The sequence below is a fragment of the Carcharodon carcharias genome, chromosome 4, assembly GCF_017639515.1.
Source record: "Carcharodon carcharias isolate sCarCar2 chromosome 4, sCarCar2.pri, whole genome shotgun sequence".
Taxonomy (NCBI): Eukaryota; Metazoa; Chordata; class Chondrichthyes; order Lamniformes; family Lamnidae; genus Carcharodon; species Carcharodon carcharias.
Genome location: NC_054470.1, coordinates 15,486,066 through 15,506,398, shown reverse-complemented (window position 1 = coordinate 15,506,398; position 20,333 = coordinate 15,486,066). Strand labels below are relative to the sequence as shown.

At 41.5% G+C, this 20,333-nt stretch overlaps 1 protein-coding gene across 1 annotated transcript in view; it reads left to right on the top strand.

Annotated features, from left to right (window-relative positions):
• LOC121277359 (centrosomal protein of 120 kDa) overlaps nucleotides 1–20,062 on the top strand; it is a 126,232-nt gene extending 106,170 nt beyond the window's left edge. Inside the window, exons 20-21 of the mRNA XM_041186736.1 lie at nucleotides 14,510–14,655; nucleotides 18,973–20,062. Of these exons, the coding sequence (XP_041042670.1) occupies nucleotides 14,510–14,655; nucleotides 18,973–19,210 (384 nt within the window). The 3' untranslated portion in view covers nucleotides 19,211–20,062. The remainder of the gene's footprint in view (nucleotides 1–14,509; nucleotides 14,656–18,972) is intronic.
• The last annotated feature ends 271 nt before the right edge of the window (nucleotides 20,063–20,333 follow it).

Here is a 20,333-nt window from a genome sequence, read left to right as displayed (position 1 = left end):
CTGTAACCAGCCAACCATCTTCAGCTGCTTTATCAATGACCTTCCTTCCAACATAATGTCAGAAGTGAGGATGTTCGCTGATGATTGCACAATGTTGAACACCATTCGTGACGACTCAGACACGAAGCAGTCCATGTTCAAATGCAACAAGACCTGGACAATATCCAGGCTTGGGCTGACAAGTGGCATGTAATACTCACGCCACACAAGTGTCAGGCAATGACCATCTCCAACAAGAGAGAATTTAACCATCACCCCTTGATGTTCAATGGCATTACCATCACTGAATCCCCTACTATCAACATCCTGGGGGTTACCATTGACCAGAAACTGGACTGGACTAGCCATACAAATACTATGGCTACAAGAGCAGGTCAGACGCTATGAACTATGCGATGAATAACTCATCTCCTGACTCCCCAAAGCCTGTCCACCATCTATAAGGCACAAATCAGGAGTGTGATGGAATCCTCACCACTTGCCTGGATGGGTGCAGCTCCCACAACACTCAAGAAACTGGACATCATCCTGGGCAAAGCAGTCAGGTTGATTGGCACTACATCCACAAACATTTAGTCCCTCCACCACCGACGCACAGTAGTAGCAGGTGCACTGCAGGAATTCACCAAGGCTCCTTAGACAGCACCTTCTAAACCCATGACCACTACCACCCAGGAGGACAAGGGCAGCAGATAGATGGGAACACCACCACCTGGAGGTTCCCCTCCAAGTCATTCACCATGCTGAATTGGAAATATATTGCCTTTCCTTCACTGTCACTGGGTCAAAATCCTGGAGCTCCCTTCCTAACAGCACTGTGGGTGTACCTACATCACATGGACTGCAGCGGTTCAGGAAGGCAGCTCACTACCTCCTCCTCGAGGGCAACTGGGGATGGACAATAAATGTGGCTCAGCCAGCGAAGCCCAAATCCTGTGAATGAATAAAAAGAAGTAATAATACTGGTGGATGAATTCCTGGAGTGTGTACAAGAATTTTTTTAGACCAGTACATTGAGGAAGACACAAGTAACTTCCCAGTAATGCTAGGGAGCCAAAGGTCTAGTGAGAAGGAGGAATTGAAGGAAACTGGTGTAACTGAAAAAATAGTGCTTGAGAAATTAATGGAACTGAAAGCCGATGAATCCCCAGGGCCTGATAATCTACACCCCAGGGTACTAAACGATATGTCCATGGAAATGGTGGTTGCATTGGTTGTCGTCTTCCAAAATTCTGTAGATTCTGGAACAGTCCCGGCAGATTGGAGGGTGGCAGATGTAACCCCACTATTTAAAAAAGGAGGGTGGGAGAAAACAGGGAATGACAGTCCAGTTAGCTAACATCAGTAGTAATGAGTCAGTTAAAGCACGTGGGATTGGGGATAATATATTGGCATGGATTGAGAATTGATTAGCAGGCAGGAAACAGAGTAGGATAAATAAGTCTTTTTTAGAGTGGCAGGCGGTGACTAGTGGGGTACCGCAGGAATCAATCATGGGCTCCAGCTATTCACAATATATATATCAATGATTTGGTTGAGGGAATCAAATGTAATTTTTTCAAGTCTGCTGATGACACAAAACTTGGTGGGAGTGTGACTGGTGAGGGGGATGTTAAGAGGCTTCAAGGCAATTTAGACAAGTTGAGTGAGTAGGCAAATACATGGCAGATGCAGTATAACATGGATTAGTGTGAAATTATCCACTTTGGTGCGAATAACAGAATGACAGAGTATTATTTAAATGGCAAATGTTGATGTGCAAAGGGACCTGGGTGTCTTTATATACCAATCACTGAAAGCAAGCATGCAGGTACAGCAGGCAATTAAGAAGGCAAACGATATGTTGGCCTTCATTGCGAGAGGACTTGAGTACAGGAGTAAGGATGTCCTTCTGCAGCTGTACAGAGCCTTGGTGAGACCACACTTGGAATATTGTGTGAAGCTTTGGTCTCCTTACCTGAGTAAGGATATACTTGCCATAGAGGGATTGCAACGAAAGAACACCAGACTGATTCCTGGGATGGCAAAATTGTCATATGAGGAGAGAGTGGATCGACCAGGCCTGTATTCACTGGAGTTTAGAAGAATGAGAGGGATCTCATAGAAAGGTGTAAAATTTTGTCAGGGCAGGACAGACTGGAAGGAGGGATGATGTTTCCTCAGGCTAGGGGGTGGTACTAGAACAAGGGGTCATAGTCTCAGGATACAGGGTAGGCCATTTAGGACTGAGATGAGGTGGTGAACCTGTGGAATCCTCTACCACAGAAGGCTGTGGAGGCTAAGTCACTGAAAGTACTTAAGAAGGAAATAAATTTCTGGATTCTGAAGGCGTCAAAGGATATGGGGAGAGAACAGGAGTATGGCGTTACAATAGAGGACCCGCCATGATATTGAATGGCGGAACAGGCTTGAAGGGCCGAATGACCTACTCCTGCTCCTATTTTCTATCTTTCTATGCTTCTATGTAAGTGGCAACAGAAAGCATTTTTTTTGGTGAACTAATATATTGTGAGATCGTAGTTTTTTTCTTTAGCATATGTTTAGAACATATAGCTGGTGAGATATTCAAGAATGAGCAAGAATGGATGCCAATACATTTTGATGTTAAGAACAGTGAAGATATTTGAACATTTCAGTACAAGATAGAACTTATGTTTTCCTTTTTAAGTAAAAGATGTACTACTCTTATGGGTCAGTAGATTTACACTGCATAGCTGGTTTGAAGTGAGTTAGCCACCTCAGCTAAGGCGACAGTAGGCAAGTTACATTTTGCTTCACCACATGAGCATTAGGGGGTGAGAAATCATCTTAAATTTATCACTCCTTATAGTTGCATAGCGAGACCTATGGGTTGTCCATGCATGCGAGCATCAAAAGATGATCACATTGGTTCGGTTGTGATTTAAGTTCCCTCTTGGCTGAGTGGGCACCAACTTTAAGAGTCAAGCCTCTTGCATGTGCAACAAACTTGAACAAAGTACTAAAGGCTATGTGATAAATGCATGTCTTCAGTAAAGGAAGGGGGCAGGGGACAAAAGTTTGGCATGACAGGGTTACTGTTATGACTTGGCAGATGATGTGTGCCAGGCAGAACAAATCCACAAGGGAAACTTGGTCACACGGCTTTGCAATTTGTATTTATTACGAGAAGAAGTGTGCATTGAATTCAGAAGTAATGAATCCACTAAGACCTTTAGCGATTTAAAAAAATAAACAAAAATATTAATTATCAAAATAAAAGATTTCAAGCACATACATGAGACTACAATTACTTAATACTAAAACTCCTAAAATTCCTAATTAACCTGACCCTCAATTACACAACCCCTTTAAGGCAACAGGCCAAAATAGATTTTGGATTAAAAAAAAACAAGTTAACACAGTACCCATTTGACAGTGGAATTCCAAATGGCTTTCTCCAACATCAGGTACTGGACACAACAGACTTATGCACAAATGGCTGGAGGCTTCCTCAAGGCTGCCTCAGATACTCCTGTTAGATCTAACATGGCCTCACCCAATCTGGCCTTTCATTCTCTTTTATATCTGTTTCTCTCCTTAATATGTAAATTCCATTGTTCCGTATGTCTTTGAAAATGTACTTTCCCATAATATAAAAACTTTCATGTGGTCAATATTGTCAGTAACCTTTGGGAAAAACAAACACACTGTTTAGCCTTGCTTATCTGGCTAGTTGTAAACAGCCTAACATCCCTTTGAAATCCAAACAATCCCTTCACTTATCTAAAAATGCAAATTCCCATCACACCTTGCATGCTAAGACCCCATCCGTGTTTATTCATTAGCATTTCAAGTAAATTCTACACCTAGCTTCTTTTGATAAATTCAAGCTTGCAGTCTACCTGACTCCAAATGTAATTAAATCAAACAGGCAGAACCATCTACACTCACACCCATAAACCTACTTTACAACAAATCAGAAAATATTATGAAAATTATTATACTTTGGTAGCAGTCAGATGATAGTATGATGATAAGTGGGAATCCTTTAGTTTAAGTCAATAAATCTAAAAATCTAATGTGGCACACATTTGGTCCCCAAATAGTTTTTGTTGTCACTATTTCATCATGCTGTTCTGTCAACATTTACCATTATAAATAACGGTGACAGCATTTCCCCTTCAGTTTTGCTATTTCATTTGTTACTGTATTGTGGCCACTAGATGGCTCTGCAGAGCAAGATTCTGAAGTGTCTTTCCCAACATTGTCACCATCGTGTTCATAAAAAAAGAATTAACCACCCATGGTAACACTGCAGACAGTACATTAGTATACATTATATGAGCAGGTGTTTGACATTTTCTGGATAAAGATCCACAAACCCTGCATTTGTTTCCTCAGTTTCTTTGAATAAGTGGATTTATTCAGCTGCAGGCATCTCACTTGGCTCGTGCTCTCAAGAGTTTTATTGATCATATTTTAATATTTTAGAAAAACAGTGTCAAAACATGACTAGCCTTTTTGTCTCCCTACAAACCATTATGTTCTTACTGAATCATGGTAGGTCCGAAATCTCAGCCTGTGTCTTAGCTCCCAAATCTTTGTGGCATTCTGTCAAAATATTTCCATAAACTATTGCACGCAGAAGGAAATATCAAACTCCCTAATAAAATGTTAATGACAATATCCAGCTGCAGCCTACTTGAGATTGAATATGATTATCTTTGAGGTTTTTTGTACCAGACCATCAATGTGAAGGCATACTTGTTCTAGCTGCAAGTTTGAAATAACAGTTTGGACCACAAGTTACATTTTGTACTGGTTAAGTGGTCTGTGTCTGTTTTGTGTGTTAATATTGTTATTCCTGGAATGCATTTTAAAAAACGTTCACAAACAGCGATTTCTGAAAGGTAAAGATATTCCTCCCTGGCAACTGGAATACCTTGTCTGTCCTTAAGCGCCCCCCACTCCTCCCCAGCCCTTCAGCTTTTTCCACTCTAAATAATTAAACTGATTAATCTCTGAGAAATTTGGCCAAAGATCTGTTATAAATTTCACTAAAAATTACTTTCAGGCCTAGCTTTATGTAAAAACATTGTCTTGAAGTCATCCAGGCTGTCCTACCCGCTTGACAACTCTGGGTTATTTTCAGAAAACTACTCTTGAGTTTTTCAGTTTCTGCCAAAGGTTCTTGCTACAGCTTAGCAATTAGAATGCAGTGGCCAGTGTTTGACCATTGTTTAGTCTAATGGCCGCGTGTTTACGACTCCTCTTCAAATTTATGGGCAGCTTTTCCAAGTAAAGATGTTTATTTCCTTGCTAGAGAGACCTCTTAACATTGGCACCTGCGGGGGAGAATTTTATTTTTTGAATCTAGTGATATTTCTCTATTTTAAATGTTAATATTACTTAATTAAGTTAATGCATTCAATAACTTCAAAGCTTGGTGGTGGAACATTTCAATATTTAATTGATATCACTAAACAGATGCCTTCTAACATCAGTTACATAGCATTTTCATCACATTTTTGAAATGAAATAAATTTTGATTATAAAATTTGACCGTGCCTGTTGTTTCAAACGTCTTGGCTGTTTCCACATTGAGACCATGTGGTGGTCTTGAAGGAGTGTGAAATATGGTGCATATTCATGGTGATGCGTTTTGGTTGTAACCATATGTAAATAATTAATGGTATGGTTAACAACATTCTACTTAGGGTTTGCCACTATATGAAATTATTAAATCCACAATATTGAAAACTGTAGCCTAATAGTGTTTTTTTTAGTTGGAATCTTAGAAATGACAGCACAGAAATTACATCTTACTCATTTTGATAGGGAGCTGAACTCTAATGCCTCATTGCAAAGAAGAGCAGCATAAATGCTAACTGGAACCCCACTATAACACGGTCTGCAGGATCCTCATCATGAGTCCGCATTATAATGCTATCCTTTCAAAAGTGCCAAGCTAGAACTCCCAAGTAATCAAAGAAACAAAATTAAGACAATAAATTCGATAAATTAAATATTATATTTCTTCTGATAGGAGAAATGTGAATATACGTGTATAATCGGTCTTATTGAATGGAAGGATGTGCGCTGAAGAAATCAGTAATTTTTAACTCTTCCTATTTACCCCTCGCCTCTGTCTTTGCTAATGTAGGATGATCTGAAGTTCTGTCACACTTGCAGAGTTGATTTTTTGTTGGCTTTCAACCATCTTGGCGATCTGCAATTATTCTTGGTAGTGGGTGACAGTGTGTGATGATGGCAGTGGCGTGGTCTCTGTGTTGTCATCATCATTTTCAGCATGCTGGATGTCTTGACGGTTTGGACCTGTTAACCATCCAACATTTCAACATCTGACATTGTCTCATTGGTAGCTACTTGACGTTGATATTCAGCCATGCATTGATTTCTTGGCTTCAATGTTAATTGAGTATTGGCATAGTAATAATTTTAGGTTTAGACAATGGAAGCAGCATGGTTTTGGGGAATTTTCCCAGGATGAGTGGAGTGAGCTGATTATAGATCAGCTGTGTTGCAACAAATGAGGAATAGTCAATCTTGTCTTTATCTGTTTAAATCCAGATGCTACTTCTGGATTTCTTGTTGCCAGTATCTATTCTGGTAACATTTTGTAGCGCAGGGCTGGCTTGACCCAGTTAGAGATTTGTTCATCGATATATCCTTCTTCACGCAAAATCGCCTTTAATTCAGTGGAAAATTATTTTGCAGATGGCTTGTCCATGGACCGTTGTTCTCCTCCTTTAGTAATTTGCTGGTTCTTGAATCTTGCTAACCATTCTTTGCTGACTCCAAACTGTACTTTGGTGTTTGTATTTTCATTCATTTAGTGGCAGAACTTCTTAGCCTGAGCTTGAAAAGCAGTATTGGATGCAGTCCATGTTTAAAGTTATGAATATGGCATGCCTCAACTGGATACAGGTGTGCCATAAGCTCTCTGCTGGGTGAACCAAGTGCATGTGGCCTTGTCGAGAGATATGTTGTTGGCATTTCGGGCTTGCTTTCTTGCTTGGGCACCTTCATCCATCTCTATCGACACCCTACTTCCCTTCATCTAGAAAGCACCCATGAAGCATTGATTCAGCAATCCCCATTCTTTGTAAAACGGACGCTTGCGTAGCACCTCTTTATCTGGGCAATGATTTTCAGCTCAGTGATGACATAAGATTTCCACTTTCATGATTCAGTACACATGATTTTACATTGATCATTGTATGGGTATCAGTGCAGGTTTGACCCATATTTATACAGAAAAAAATGATGCTTTAATTAGTCATAAAGCTACCATTTCATTAGCTGGCTCTAAGTCATTTGTGGAGCATTTATACGTCAACGTTCTGAAATATATTCTGACATGATAAATTTACAGGAAAATTTTGGGGCCCATGATAGATCCCCATTACATAGAGTTCCGTACTTACATGATTACATTATAATGGAATCCCTATGCCTTTTCACAAAGCTTTGCGAATTTGCTATTGATCACCATTCTGATTCTGTTATTAACCAGTATCCTGAATGCTTACGGATACTAAACAGGCAGTTGGTGTTTCAGATTTCTTGGTTGAGTCATTAAATGTCTCCCTGCAAAAATAGTGATAGAAATATTAATACATGACATGGGAGCATTGGAAACAAGAAAGCCTTCAAATAAAGGAATAGATTTGTCTGGTCTTAGTCCTGAAAATATATTAGGATTCTTACTGAGCATCTTTTTAATGTAAAAACTAATGAACTATTGAAATATTGTCACAGTAATGAAGTAGTAAAATATTGTCACAGTAATGAAACATTGAAATATTGTCACATAAAGAACTGTAGTGATTTAAGTGTCAATGTTAAGTGAATGAATCTGGGGAAAGAGTAAGAAATGATGCATATGCAAGTGAATGATGTGAACTGGAAAATGAACTGGAAAAGGTACCAATATTCTTGTCATCATATATGGTTCTCTGACTTTGCTGTTAAGTAATTCTTTTTCGTTGGATCTCTACTCTAGTAATTGAAGTATTACCACTGCTATGGACAAGGATGAGAGAGGAAACTGAAACCTTATTCCCTTCCCTTACTGTCCTTAATCATTGTTTGTGTGAAAAAGATGTGTGTGTTTCTTAACCTCTGCATGTGTGGTCAATTTAAATAACAGAAGCAAGCTTTTGTGGGTTTAAATAGGATTATTTATTCGCGCCTTCACCATGAAAAGTCCAACGCAACATCACTCACTCGACGTGCACACACATACACACACATGCACAAAGAAATACAATTAAAGAAAATCGTGCATTTTTACAAGCCGTAGTCAAAAGAATAGTTTGTGATGCACGCGTTCGACTCATCTTAGGAAAAAGCATGTGTTGCAGACCCGGTGAAGAGGCATTTTCATTCTTTAAGGATAATCTAGTTGGATTCAGTAGCTGGAGTTGTATATCACGATTATTGTAGGATTCCCTCATTGAGGTAGATTTTCAGCAGTTCACAAACTTAGGGAGGAATTCTCCCATCCCGCCTGTCGTGGGTTTTGTGGTGGGCAGGAGCAGAGAATCGAGCAGGAGGCAAAAAAATTGTAAGCCCGCCATCGTAAAAATAGGCCGCAATTCTCCAGACTGTGTTTTCACGGTGGGTCGGTTATCCCACCGACGAGTGGTGCGAACGCCATTTGCACCATTAGCACGTCGATGCGTGAGAAGACTTGAAATCTTCTCCGCCACCTAATGATGCCAACACTGCTGCGACTAAGATGTGAACATGCACGGGAGGAGGAGATCCCTAGGCATGTCTTCTGCCATTGAGGGGAGACACATGCTGCTAGATTATCAATGCTTATGAATTGCCTTTCTTGGTGTTCTTTGAGGAAGAAGGATGAGAAATGCTTACATCACACACTTCCAATAAAGGTTGAAACACATCTCCCTAACATCACACAAGGGGTGCAGATACTAATTCAACTGAGGTTGACATCACAGGAATGTGAATGTCACAGTGGGACACTGTGACTGAGAGGGAGGAAGGCTAAACCTCGAAATAAGAGGATTCCAAAATACAAAATCCCAATGCCTTCAGTTGACGGGAACATTCACATATCATCAAATGTATTAACAAAAATGCAATTTGGTTACATGTCTAGCCCATCCATGACCCAAAAGTGACATCAGGTTTTCTTAACTTTCCTAACTCTGGCGCTATCCCTGGGTGTAGCCGCAATATCCACTGGTGGAGGCAGTCTGCAGACTGCTACGCCCTGATGTCTGTGATGACCTCGGTGGACGTCCTTTGTGGCCCGTGGCCTGAAGGACCCCAGCCTGATAAAGGTCAGCTGCACAGGGGCAGAAGCGCCCTCGGCGGCCTGGAATGGATGGGGTCACAAGCAGAGGGGGCTTTGAGCGGCTGCACACTCTTGGAGTGTCCTGAGAAGAATCCCCCGCAGTGTCCGGCTGACCCTCATCCTCCCTGGGGGTGCCCGAGGGCCCCGCCCTGACCCCTGCAGGAGATGGAGCACCTAGAGGGGAGTCATGGTGCCTCATCCCCATGTCGCTTACGTCCTGATGGTGCCCATCAGGGTGTGTGGCCATGGAATGCAGGGCCCAATGCAAACCCAGCAAGACCTGCTGGACCAAGGCCTGCATGGTGGTTGCTAGCCTTCCCATGGTGGCCTCGAGGTGTTTGCATGTCAGAGCCATGACATCAGACAGAATGCGGATGGACTCATCCATCGTTCGCTCTAGTCTGCTGAGTGACTGCCAAATCTCTGCCTGATGTTCTGCAGCAGCATTTATATGGACTAACCATATAAATACTGTGGCTGCAAGAGTAGGTCAGAGACCAGGAATCGTGTGACGAGTAACTCACCTCCTGACTCCCCAAAGCCTGTCCATCATCTACAAGGCACAAATCAGGAGTGTGGTGGAATACTCCCCACTTGCCTGAATGAGTGCAACCCCCACAACACTCAAGAAGCTTGACATCGTCCAGGACAAAGTAACTCACTTGATTGGCACCACATCCACAAACATTCACTCCCTCCACCACCTATGCACAGTAGCAACAGTGTGTATCATCTACAAGATGCGCTGTAGGAATTCACCAAGGCACTTTGCGACAACACCTTTCAAAAAGCTCACAACTACTACCATCTTGAAGGACAAGGGCAGCAGATAGATGGGAACACCACTACCTGGAAGTTTCACTCCAAGTCATTCACCATCCTGACTTGGAAATATATCACCATTCCTTCACTGTTGCTGGGTCAAAATCCTGGAACTCCCTTTCCAACAGCATTGAGGGTGTATCTACACCACATGGACTGCAGCGGTTCAAGAAGGAAGCTCACCACCACCTTCTGAAAGGCAACTAGGGATGGGCAATAAATGCTGGCTCAGCCAGCGAAGCCCACATCCCGTGAATAAATTTAAAAAAAAAATTGCATCTCCAGCATAGATTTGGCAGCCGCTTCCAAAGGCTCATCATCTGACTCGGACCGAGCGGGTGGCTGGTCTCCAGCAGCCCTGCGAGTGCCGGACTAAGCTGTCCCTGCCTCTGCCTGCTGCGGGGACATGTCAGTGAGGTGCTCCCCAGAAAGTGAGCCAGAGCCTAATCTACATTTGTGCACCACCAACAGTGTATCTCTGAGCTCTTGGATGGTGTATGAGTGCCGTTGATGGTTCTTCTGGAGCTTCCATCCTCAGATGAGGTCCAGGGGCTCACACTGGTGATGCTGAAATAGCTTCGGGCCCTCCAAGTGCTTGTGCCTAGAAAATAGAAAAGAGAGTTTCAGTGAATGAGCAAGAGCTAGATAAGACTGCACGTGAATCACTGTGAATGTCAGGATTTGATGAAGTGATGGAGCTGTGATCCGTACCAGGTTGGTTGAACAGGCCGACCTCCCCTTCCCCACAGGAGTGATCCTTGTCGAACCCAGCTAGCTCAGCCTCCTTGAATTCACTGAGGGTGAGGATGTCGAACGTGCCTCCCCCGGTCTGCACACTCTCGCGCCTCTGGTGAGCCAACTTCGCCTGTGTGATGAAGAAATGAAGGGACGGAGCAGAAGTTGGGTGAGATGCTTGTCCTCTGTGGGTGGTGAGCCATCCCCAGAAGGGCGAGAGGATGGAGTGTGAGCAATATGATAGATGGGATGGTGGCGATGTAAACATCTCGGTGAAAGAATGAGTGTTGAAATGTATTCCCCATTAATTGTTGCTTGAAACCCCTGAAGAGAATAGCCATTTGAGTGCATGATGCCATGATGAGAGTTTGATATTGGAGGATGGTGAAGGATGGCTTATCCTGCCGGAGTGGATGACATCAGTCATCCCCTTCCTGCACTGGGTGGCAATTCGGGCATGGGTGTCAGCTGCGCTGACCTGCTCTGCTATGGTATCCCAGGTACAAGAGGTGAGGCTGCTGTGCTTCCTGCAGTCATCCATGTGGTAGAGCACATGCTGTTGTCCTTGCACCCCGCTGACCAAGGCCCGAAGGGCCTGGTGGGTGACGAGGTGCAGACTTCATCCTGGGGCTCTTGGCCTTTCTCTTATTGATTGCAGACATCTTTGGTGGGCTGGAGAGATTGAGATTGTGTGTTGGACTGGCGTTTAAATATGGTACCCAGACCTTCGAACCCGCCAGCTGAATCAACTCCCGATTTGAAGAGAAACGTATCCCTTCATAATTAATGAGGCTCCAAGCGCAGAATCGGACGTGAGTTGCTGCCATTACAGATGGCAGGTTGGGTGCTGCTGAAACCACCCGCCACCGCACTTCCCTTCTTTTTGAGAGAATTCCACCCTTAGTTACAAGTAGTTTTCTTACCTGGGGGTGAAGTTTCTGTACTGGTGGACTTGAAAAGGAACTGGTTGGGAGACCTTATGATGTAGTCTCCAGTGTTACGACATAGGTTTTGGTGCCTTTGTTGCTGCCGTCTCTTGCTGTGTGTTTTGCAGACTGACTAGTTTCTCCCTGGTTCCTGGGTAATTAGATTTGGTATCTGAAGATAGGTTTGGTCAGGTGACCACATGATCAATGCTTCTATTGTCCACCCAAAATGATTTAAGGTTAGAAGCCATTGCTATACATTGGAGAAGATGGTGGCCATTTACACCTACTTATGATTTGACTGGTTTCTTTTTGGTCTCATTGTTTTTTCGAGCTTGGAGACAGTAAATCTAGGAACAAATATAAAAATAGTTGGAAAAACTCAGCAGGTCTGACAGCATCTGCGGAGAGGAGTACAGTTAACGTTTTGAGACCGTATGACTCTTCATCAGAAGAGCCTAATGAAGAGTCATACAGACTTGAAACGTTAACAGTATTCTTCTCCGCAGATGCTGTCAGACCTGCTGAGTTTTTCCAGCTATTTTTATTTTTGTTTCAGATTTCCAGCATCCACAGTATTTTGCTTTTATCTTAGTAAGTCTAAGAGTCCATATGTTTTAGTTTTGGCTAAGTCCGCAAGCAGTAGGAGGTGTAAATTCCACAAATGGTTTTGTCTTGGTATGTCCATTCAAGGGATACACGCCACCCATGGTCATTCAATTAGGAACTTTCGGAAGGCTTGAGATACTTTTGAGTCTATACAGAAATTGCAGAAGTCACCTGACCCTCAGCAGCCATCTTAACAGCCTTTTAATGTCCATTTTTAAAATAAAAGGCAGTTCCAGAAAATTCTATACCCAATGCAGTCCATATTTAAAGTTATGAATTTGACATACCTTAACTGGGCATGACACCACTGACTAGCAAGTTAGACGTATCAAGTCAGCCATGCAACTGTTTTTTCATCATTATTGTAATCTGCGGTTGTGAGTGAGAGAAAAATGTTGTTGACCTTATCGTTCCTCTGCCAAAAATAGAAAAGTAAACATGTGAGTCTCGTGATCTAATTTGTTCGGTGTATTCTTTAAGATTGTAGAAAATCTGAGACAGCGTTTAGTTGTGATGCAGACTTGTAAATGAAGCAATGTTAAAGCAAATGCATTAAGTATTTTTGCTGAGTCATCTATTACATAAACCACTATCTCTACTGAGGGTATTGTTAACTGTTGAACCATTTTTCACTTCTTTGATGGAGTTCCTCAGCAAGGATTGACACAAACTTGGTTAATACCTGTTAGAACTTCTGAAAAGTAGAGTCATCTGCCTGAACAAAAACATTGTTGTTGTTGCAAAGTGTGCCTCATTAATGTACAGAGTCAAAAATAATGTGCTCATAGGTAAAAACAGTAGAAAAGTGCAAAAACAGAACTGGCTATTTTCTGCTGTGCCCTTGGTCCAAAGCGTACCTGCCTCAAATGGAGAACTTTTTGAACTTGTGGATCCCTTTATCTGCCTCATTTTGAAACCTGTATTTCATGTTGCCTTAATGATAAAGTTAATAACGTGGTACATTGCCTTTCCACTCTTCCATTTTCTCTCCTTCTTTGAATGATTTTGCTGGTTAATATTCTTGTGCTGGAAGGGCCAGACAGTTTTCCAACAGGAGTATCATTGCTGCTGCTGCTGTTGCCTGATAAGCTGAATCTAAGAGTGAACTGCAGGTCGTCTTCTCCCCTCCATTCTCAATACCAAATCAAACTCGGAAATGAATACCCTGCGGGCTGTTTTCAAAAAGCAATCTGTTGTTTTAACTAGACAAGCATCCTTAATTAAGTTAACAGACTTGCGCCTTCATCTCAATGCCATTTGATCAGTAGGGAACCATGCTACTGAACAGGGTTTCCTTATATTAAAACCAAAAGGACTTTTCTCAATTGTTTTCCATTGTAATTATTGAATAACTCTGGAACCAGACCCACTTATGTTTGGAGTGCACATAGACTTCTATTTAAAATACTAATGAATAGAATCTGCTTAGGGAATATTTTTGGCCAGATTTTGCTGAGTGGCGTTAGGTTTTCTGTGGGCTTTTGCAATGAAAGTTTCTATCATCTGACTAACCAAAATTGCAGCATCCCCCAGAGGGCCTAAGGGACCTGTGTGAACAGGGCAAACAACTCTGTTATTTATTTAACCGATCATCTTGAGGAATTGTTAATGGGTAACAGAGTCTGAATCAGAAAACAAAAACAGAATTACCTGGAAAAACTCAGCAGGTCTGGCAGCATCGGCGGAGAAGAAAAGAGTTGACGTTTCGAGTCCTCATGACCCTTCGACAGAACTGTCGAAGGGTCATGAGGACTCGAAACGTCAACTCTTTTCTTTTCCGCCGATGCTGCCAGACCTGCTGAGTTTTTCCAGGTAATTCTGTTTTTGTTTTGGATTTCCAGCATCTGCAGTTTTTTTGTTTTTATCTCTGAATCAGAAAATGTCAGTTAGAATAATAAATTGAATGTCAAATCCAATGCAGGAACTTCACGCTGTTCAGTATATTTCCAATGGCGAGTCAGTTCTAAATGCAAAGCTCTTGGCCTATCATTGAAAAGCTAGTTAAATAAATTTAAATCCCAGTTGATTATTCATGAGCTGTTAGTAACTGAACCTGTGAAATAATTAGTTAATTGAAATTTTAAAAAATATATTCTTTTTGTTTTAGCGTGAGCAAGAAAATGCAATGGCAAGACTTAAGAAGCAGCAACAAGAACTGGAACATATGAGGCTGCGGTACCTGGCAGCTGAAGAGAAAGAAGTAGTTAAAACAGAACGACAAGAATTAGAGGAAATTAGGAATGAACTGAACAGGTACCAGAAAGTGGAGAAGTGTTATGCAGTGTCCAGTTAGAATTTTGAGTTATATTTTGAACTAAAGATAAAAATCTAAAACATCCAATATAGGTGCATGATATGAAAAGGGAACCATGTTCATCAGAACGTAAGAAATAGGAGCAGGAGTAGACATTCGGCCCCTCAATAAGATCATGGCTGATCTGCCCCTGGCCTCAGCTCCTCTTTCATGCCAGCTCCTCATAGCTCTCAACTCCCCAATATTTCAAAAACTTATTGACCTCCTCTTTAAATACTTTGTGATCTAGCCTCCACAACTCTTTGGGGTAGAGAATTCCAGACATTCACTACTCTCTGAGGGAAGAAATTCCTTCGCATTTAAGTTTTAAATGAGTGCCCCCTTATTCTGTAACTATGTCCCCTAGTTCCAGATTCACCCACAAGTGGAAACAACTTCTCAACATCTACCCTGTCAAGCCCCCTCAGAATCTTGTATATTTCAATAAGATCACCCCTCATTCTTCTAAACTCTAATGAATAAAGGCCTAATCTGTTTAGCCGTTCTTGATAAATCAACCCCTTCATCCCAGGAATCAGCCTAGTGAATCTCTTGAACTGCCTCTAATGCAAGTATATCCTTTCTTAAATACAGGTACCCAAACTATCCACAATAGTCCAGGTGTGGCCTCAACAACCCTTGTACAGTTGTAACAAGACTTCCCTATTTTTAAGCTCCAACCACCTAGTAGCGATACGGGCCACCAGACTATTGTCACCAGACTATTACTCCAGATACCCAGGGTAATGCTTTGGGAACCTGAGTTTGAATCCCACCATGGCAAATGGTGAATTTGAATTAAATTTTTTTTTTTTAATTAATTTAAAAAAGTTTAATGATGACCCTGAAACCACTGTCGATTGTCATAAAAACCCATCTGGTTCACTAATGTCCGTTAGGGAAGGAACTCTTGCCTGCCCTACCTGGCCTGGCCTAGCCTATATGTGACCCCAGACCCACAGCAATGTGGTTGACTCTTAAAAATGCCCTCCAAAATGGCTGAGCAAGCCATTTCAAGCCAAATCAGTTCTCAAGGGCAATTAAGGATGAGCAATAAATGCTGGCCAGCGATGGCCACATCCCATGAATTAATTAAAAAAATCTATTTGCCTTCTTAATTACTTGCGAACGTTTTGTGTTTCATGCACAGGAACACCTAGATCCCTCTGTGCTACACTTTTTGGAGTCTCTCTCCATTTAACTAATAGTCTGCCTTTTGATTCTTCCTACCAAAGTGCTTGACCTCACACTTTCCTTTCATGAACATGTGATCCCCAGCATCACAGATGCCAGTCTTCTGCCAATTTGATTCATTCTCCGTGATATCAAGAAACGGCTGAAGATACTGTAAAGCCTATGGGCCCTGACAACATTCTGGCAATAGTCATAAAGACTTGTGCTCTGGAACATGCTATGCCCCCAAGCCAAGTTGTTCCATTACAGCTACAACACTGGCATCTGCCATGCTATGCCCTGTACACAAAAAGCAGGACAAATCCAACCTTGCCAATTACCACCCCATCAGCCTACTCTTGATCATCAGTAAAGCAATGGAAGGGGTCATCGACAGTGCTATCAAGTGGCACTTGTTTAGCAATAACCTGCTCACTGACACTCATTTGGATTCCGCCCAGGGCCATTCAGCTCTTGAACTCGTTACAGCCTTGGTTCAAACATGGACAAAAGAGCTTAACTCCAGAGGTGAGGTGAGAGTGACTGCCCTTGACATCAAGGCAGCATTTGACCGAGTGTGGCATCAAGGAGCCCTAGCAAAACCAGAGTCAATGGGAATCAGGGGGAAAACTCTCCGATCGCTGGAATCATACCTAGTACAAATGAAGATGATTGTGGTTGTTGGAGGTCAGTCATCCCAGTTCCAGGATATCACTGCAGGAGTTCCTCGGGGTAGTGTCCTAGGCCCTTCAACTGCTTTATCAATGACCTTGGGTCAGAAGTGGGGATGTTCGCTGATGATTGCACAATGTTCAGCACCATTCTTGACCCTTCAGACTCTGAAGCAGTCCATGTCCAAATGCAGCAAGACCTGGAAAATATCCAGGCTTGGGCTGGCAAGTGGCAAGCAACATTTGCACCACACAAGCATCAGGCAATGACCATTTCCAACAAGAGAGAATCTAACCATCGCCCCATGACATTCAATGGCATTACCATCGCTGAATCCCCCACGATCAACATCCTGGGGGTTACTATTGACCAGAAACTGAACTGGACCAGCCATATAAATACTGTGGCTACAGGAGTAGGTCAGAGGCGAGGAATCCTGCAGCAAGTCACTCACCTGACTCCCAAAGCTTGTCCACCGTCTGCTAAGCACAAGTCAGGTATGTGATGAAATAGTCCCCACTTGCCTGGATGAATGCAGCTCCAACGCCGCCCGAAGCTTGACACCATCCAGGACAAAGCAGCCCGCTTGATTTGCACCCCATCCTCAAACATTCACTCCCTCCACCACCAAAGCACAGTGGCAGCAGTGTTTGCCATCTTACAAGATGCAATGCAGGATCTCACCAAGGCTCCTTAGACAGCACCTTCCAAACCAAGGGCCACTACCATCTAGAAGAACAAGGGCAGCAGATAGATGGGAACACCACCACCTGGAAGTTCCCCTCCAAGCCACTCACTATCTTGACTTGGAAATATATCACTGTTCCTTCACTGTTGCTAGGTCAGAATCCTGGAACTCCCTCCCTAGGGTGCACCTACACCACATAGACTGCAGCAGTTCAAGAAGGCAGTACAACACCACCTTCTTAAGGGCAATTAGGGATGGGCAATAAATGCTGTCCTCGCTATCCCATGAATCAATAAAAAAAACATTAGGACTGAGGACAAGTTTTGGGTTGAATTGTTTAGAAAATGAAAAATGGTACCATCTGTCCATGTATCTATTTCATATTTAGTGTCTTATATATATGCATACTCCCTTTTTGTTACATTTTTGCCTAATGCTTTGCTGTTGGCCTAAAGTAAAATAGTAGCAAATCAGAATAATAGCAAATATTCAAATGAAAATCTAAGTGGCTGTAAAACTTCCAATGAGAGACCAGTAAGAAAATGCCAATTCTAATTGGTCAGTGAAGAGAACTTAGCCGCAGCTTTTTAAAATAAAACTGGAATGTATGAAGTAAAGTCATCAACATGATACCATTAACATTACACGTTTCTCAAAGTAATGATTAGACTATATTTAATTGCCTGAATTATAAATATTCTGCAAACTACAAGAAACATTCAAACTCAGGGCTAGATATTGATTTTTTTTCAGAAAACCAAGCTACATTTTAAAACTAACAGAAAACGTCCAGTTATCATCTTGTATTGTTCCTAATAAAATGTTTTATTTTCAAACGAACAGCTCAGGTGTATAATTTAGTTAATAGTGACCTGAAAACTTGTGGGTAAATTGTACAAATAAGCAGCCAGTTTGGTGGCAGGTTAAGATGCTGGCTGTTACCATGAGCAGTGTTGAGCAAAATGTACAAAACTATGTACTATTGTAGATTGCAAGTCACTTATATATCATTTGAGCAGAGAAGATTTGCTTTATATTCTAGCCTGTTTCTGCCAGAGTTCCACATTTTAGGTCCACAGTGAATGCAAAATTGGGATCTTCCATTTTCTTGGAATTGACCTTAATATTATGTTGGCATTAAACTTTGGTGGGATTCCTCAATTTGCGTGTGAAATAATCATTGAAATGTTCCTACTATTTTCCCATAATCTGTATTTTGTCAGAATATTTGGATTAAGGTTTGATTTGCGATTTAAATTAGTAAACCATCATGAGTTTTTATATCACTGTTGGATGAGGGCCCCCCCCCCCCGCCCCCACATCCCTTCCCCTTTCTCAGCCTCATTGCATTCTTGGCTAATGTACCAGTCTTGACCTGACGATACTGTGAAGATGCAAGCTAAGAGCCAAGTAATTTGACAGGTGATGGCTCCTCTCCACCCCCCCAAAGCCATCTCTTTTTATTTGGGAATGCAGCTAATATTTCTCCCAGTGCTGCAGCAATGATCATGAACTGAATGAAAGGCAGGAATAAATCTATATCGCACTGCTGCATGACATTGTACGATGGTATTTTAACCTATGCTGCATCATTGCACCCATCATTCTATTTTACATTCCTTGGTATTTGATATTTTAAGGTAGTTCTTAAATTTTTGGTTGCCTCACAGGAAATACCAGTTGGAACTAAGTTTAGTTTATTACTGTCATGGATTTTTAAAAGTTCTCGGTGCATGTTTTTCAGGTTAAAGCTACAAGAAGATAAAAAAGAATCTTCAGATCAGCAGGCCCCTGCCAGTGGCAGGGAGGCTGGAGATCATGCTCGACATCCAGATGAGGCCTTGGACAATTATCTTGCTCGGCTCATAGAAGAGAGGGACACTTTACTAAGGACAGGAGTATACACTCATGAGGATCGTATCATAAGTGAGCTTGACAGACAAATACGTGAAGCTATGACAAAGAGAGGTAGTCAAAGATGAGAATGACACTTCAATGAAACCTTTGCATAACATATAACAGGACAACCATATAATGGCTAATCATCTACCGTGTTTTACGGATCATCTGTCTTTGATACAAAATTAGTGTATATTTTGTGAATATAACATTCAAACTTTTGATACCGATTGAATTTACACTTTGGCTTTTGTACAACTTTTAATGTGTTTTTGAAAAATCTTGTCTTAGAATGAACTAGAAATTTTGTTTTATTTATACAGTAACTCCTACAGATGTGTGATGTTTTTAAATGGGTCTATAAATAGCTATTTTTGGAAAGTAAACTTCATTCAAATTCATTAAACACAATTAAATTATATGCATTTTTTTCTTTGGAGGCACCACTAGGCTGATAAGATTACACTATAAATTTAGAAAAATCGGCTGTCAAGAAAAACAGATAAGATAAAGGTGCCTCACGGTAAGAACAATAGCTGAATTGGAGAAAACAATCATTTTTGAAGTAATGTCATAGAATATGGAGATAACAGACAGCAGGTTCCTCCCTTTATGCAACAATAAAGTCACAACCAGGGCTTCAAGTACTTGCAAGTATTGCAACTCTGAGGAGCAGACATTTTGATTCTATCTTCAGTTGAGTTATGAGCGCGGAATACTGAAATGATTTGAAGGCCGCAAAGAAATAACCCTTTTTTATCGTTGAACTGAAACTGCACTTGGAACACTAGCTGCCTTGACAATTATATCTAACAGTCCTTTATGTCATGTACGTTGTGGTTAATGTACTCAGCTATTTTGGTTTTAGTTTATTTTCCATTTTAGTGACTTGAAACATAGAATCCTTTAAAATAAAATGTACTTCCAGTGTGAAAGGAAGAACTTGATTATTTAAATGCACTGTCATATGTGAAAATAATTTATATGTTGCAATTAAGCAAATGAGAATATAGTTAAATTGATACGTACTAGATGCCAAATTAATGTCAATGTATTGTGAGAGAGATTTTAAAGGATCCAGCAGTCACAGGCATTGCCTCATGCTCACTATACTTGGTGCATTCTCCTCTGTGAAATACTATCAGTGGTGTTAGGTCAAATATTTCAAAACTATTTCACCATGAAGATCTTAATTGAATGCTTTTG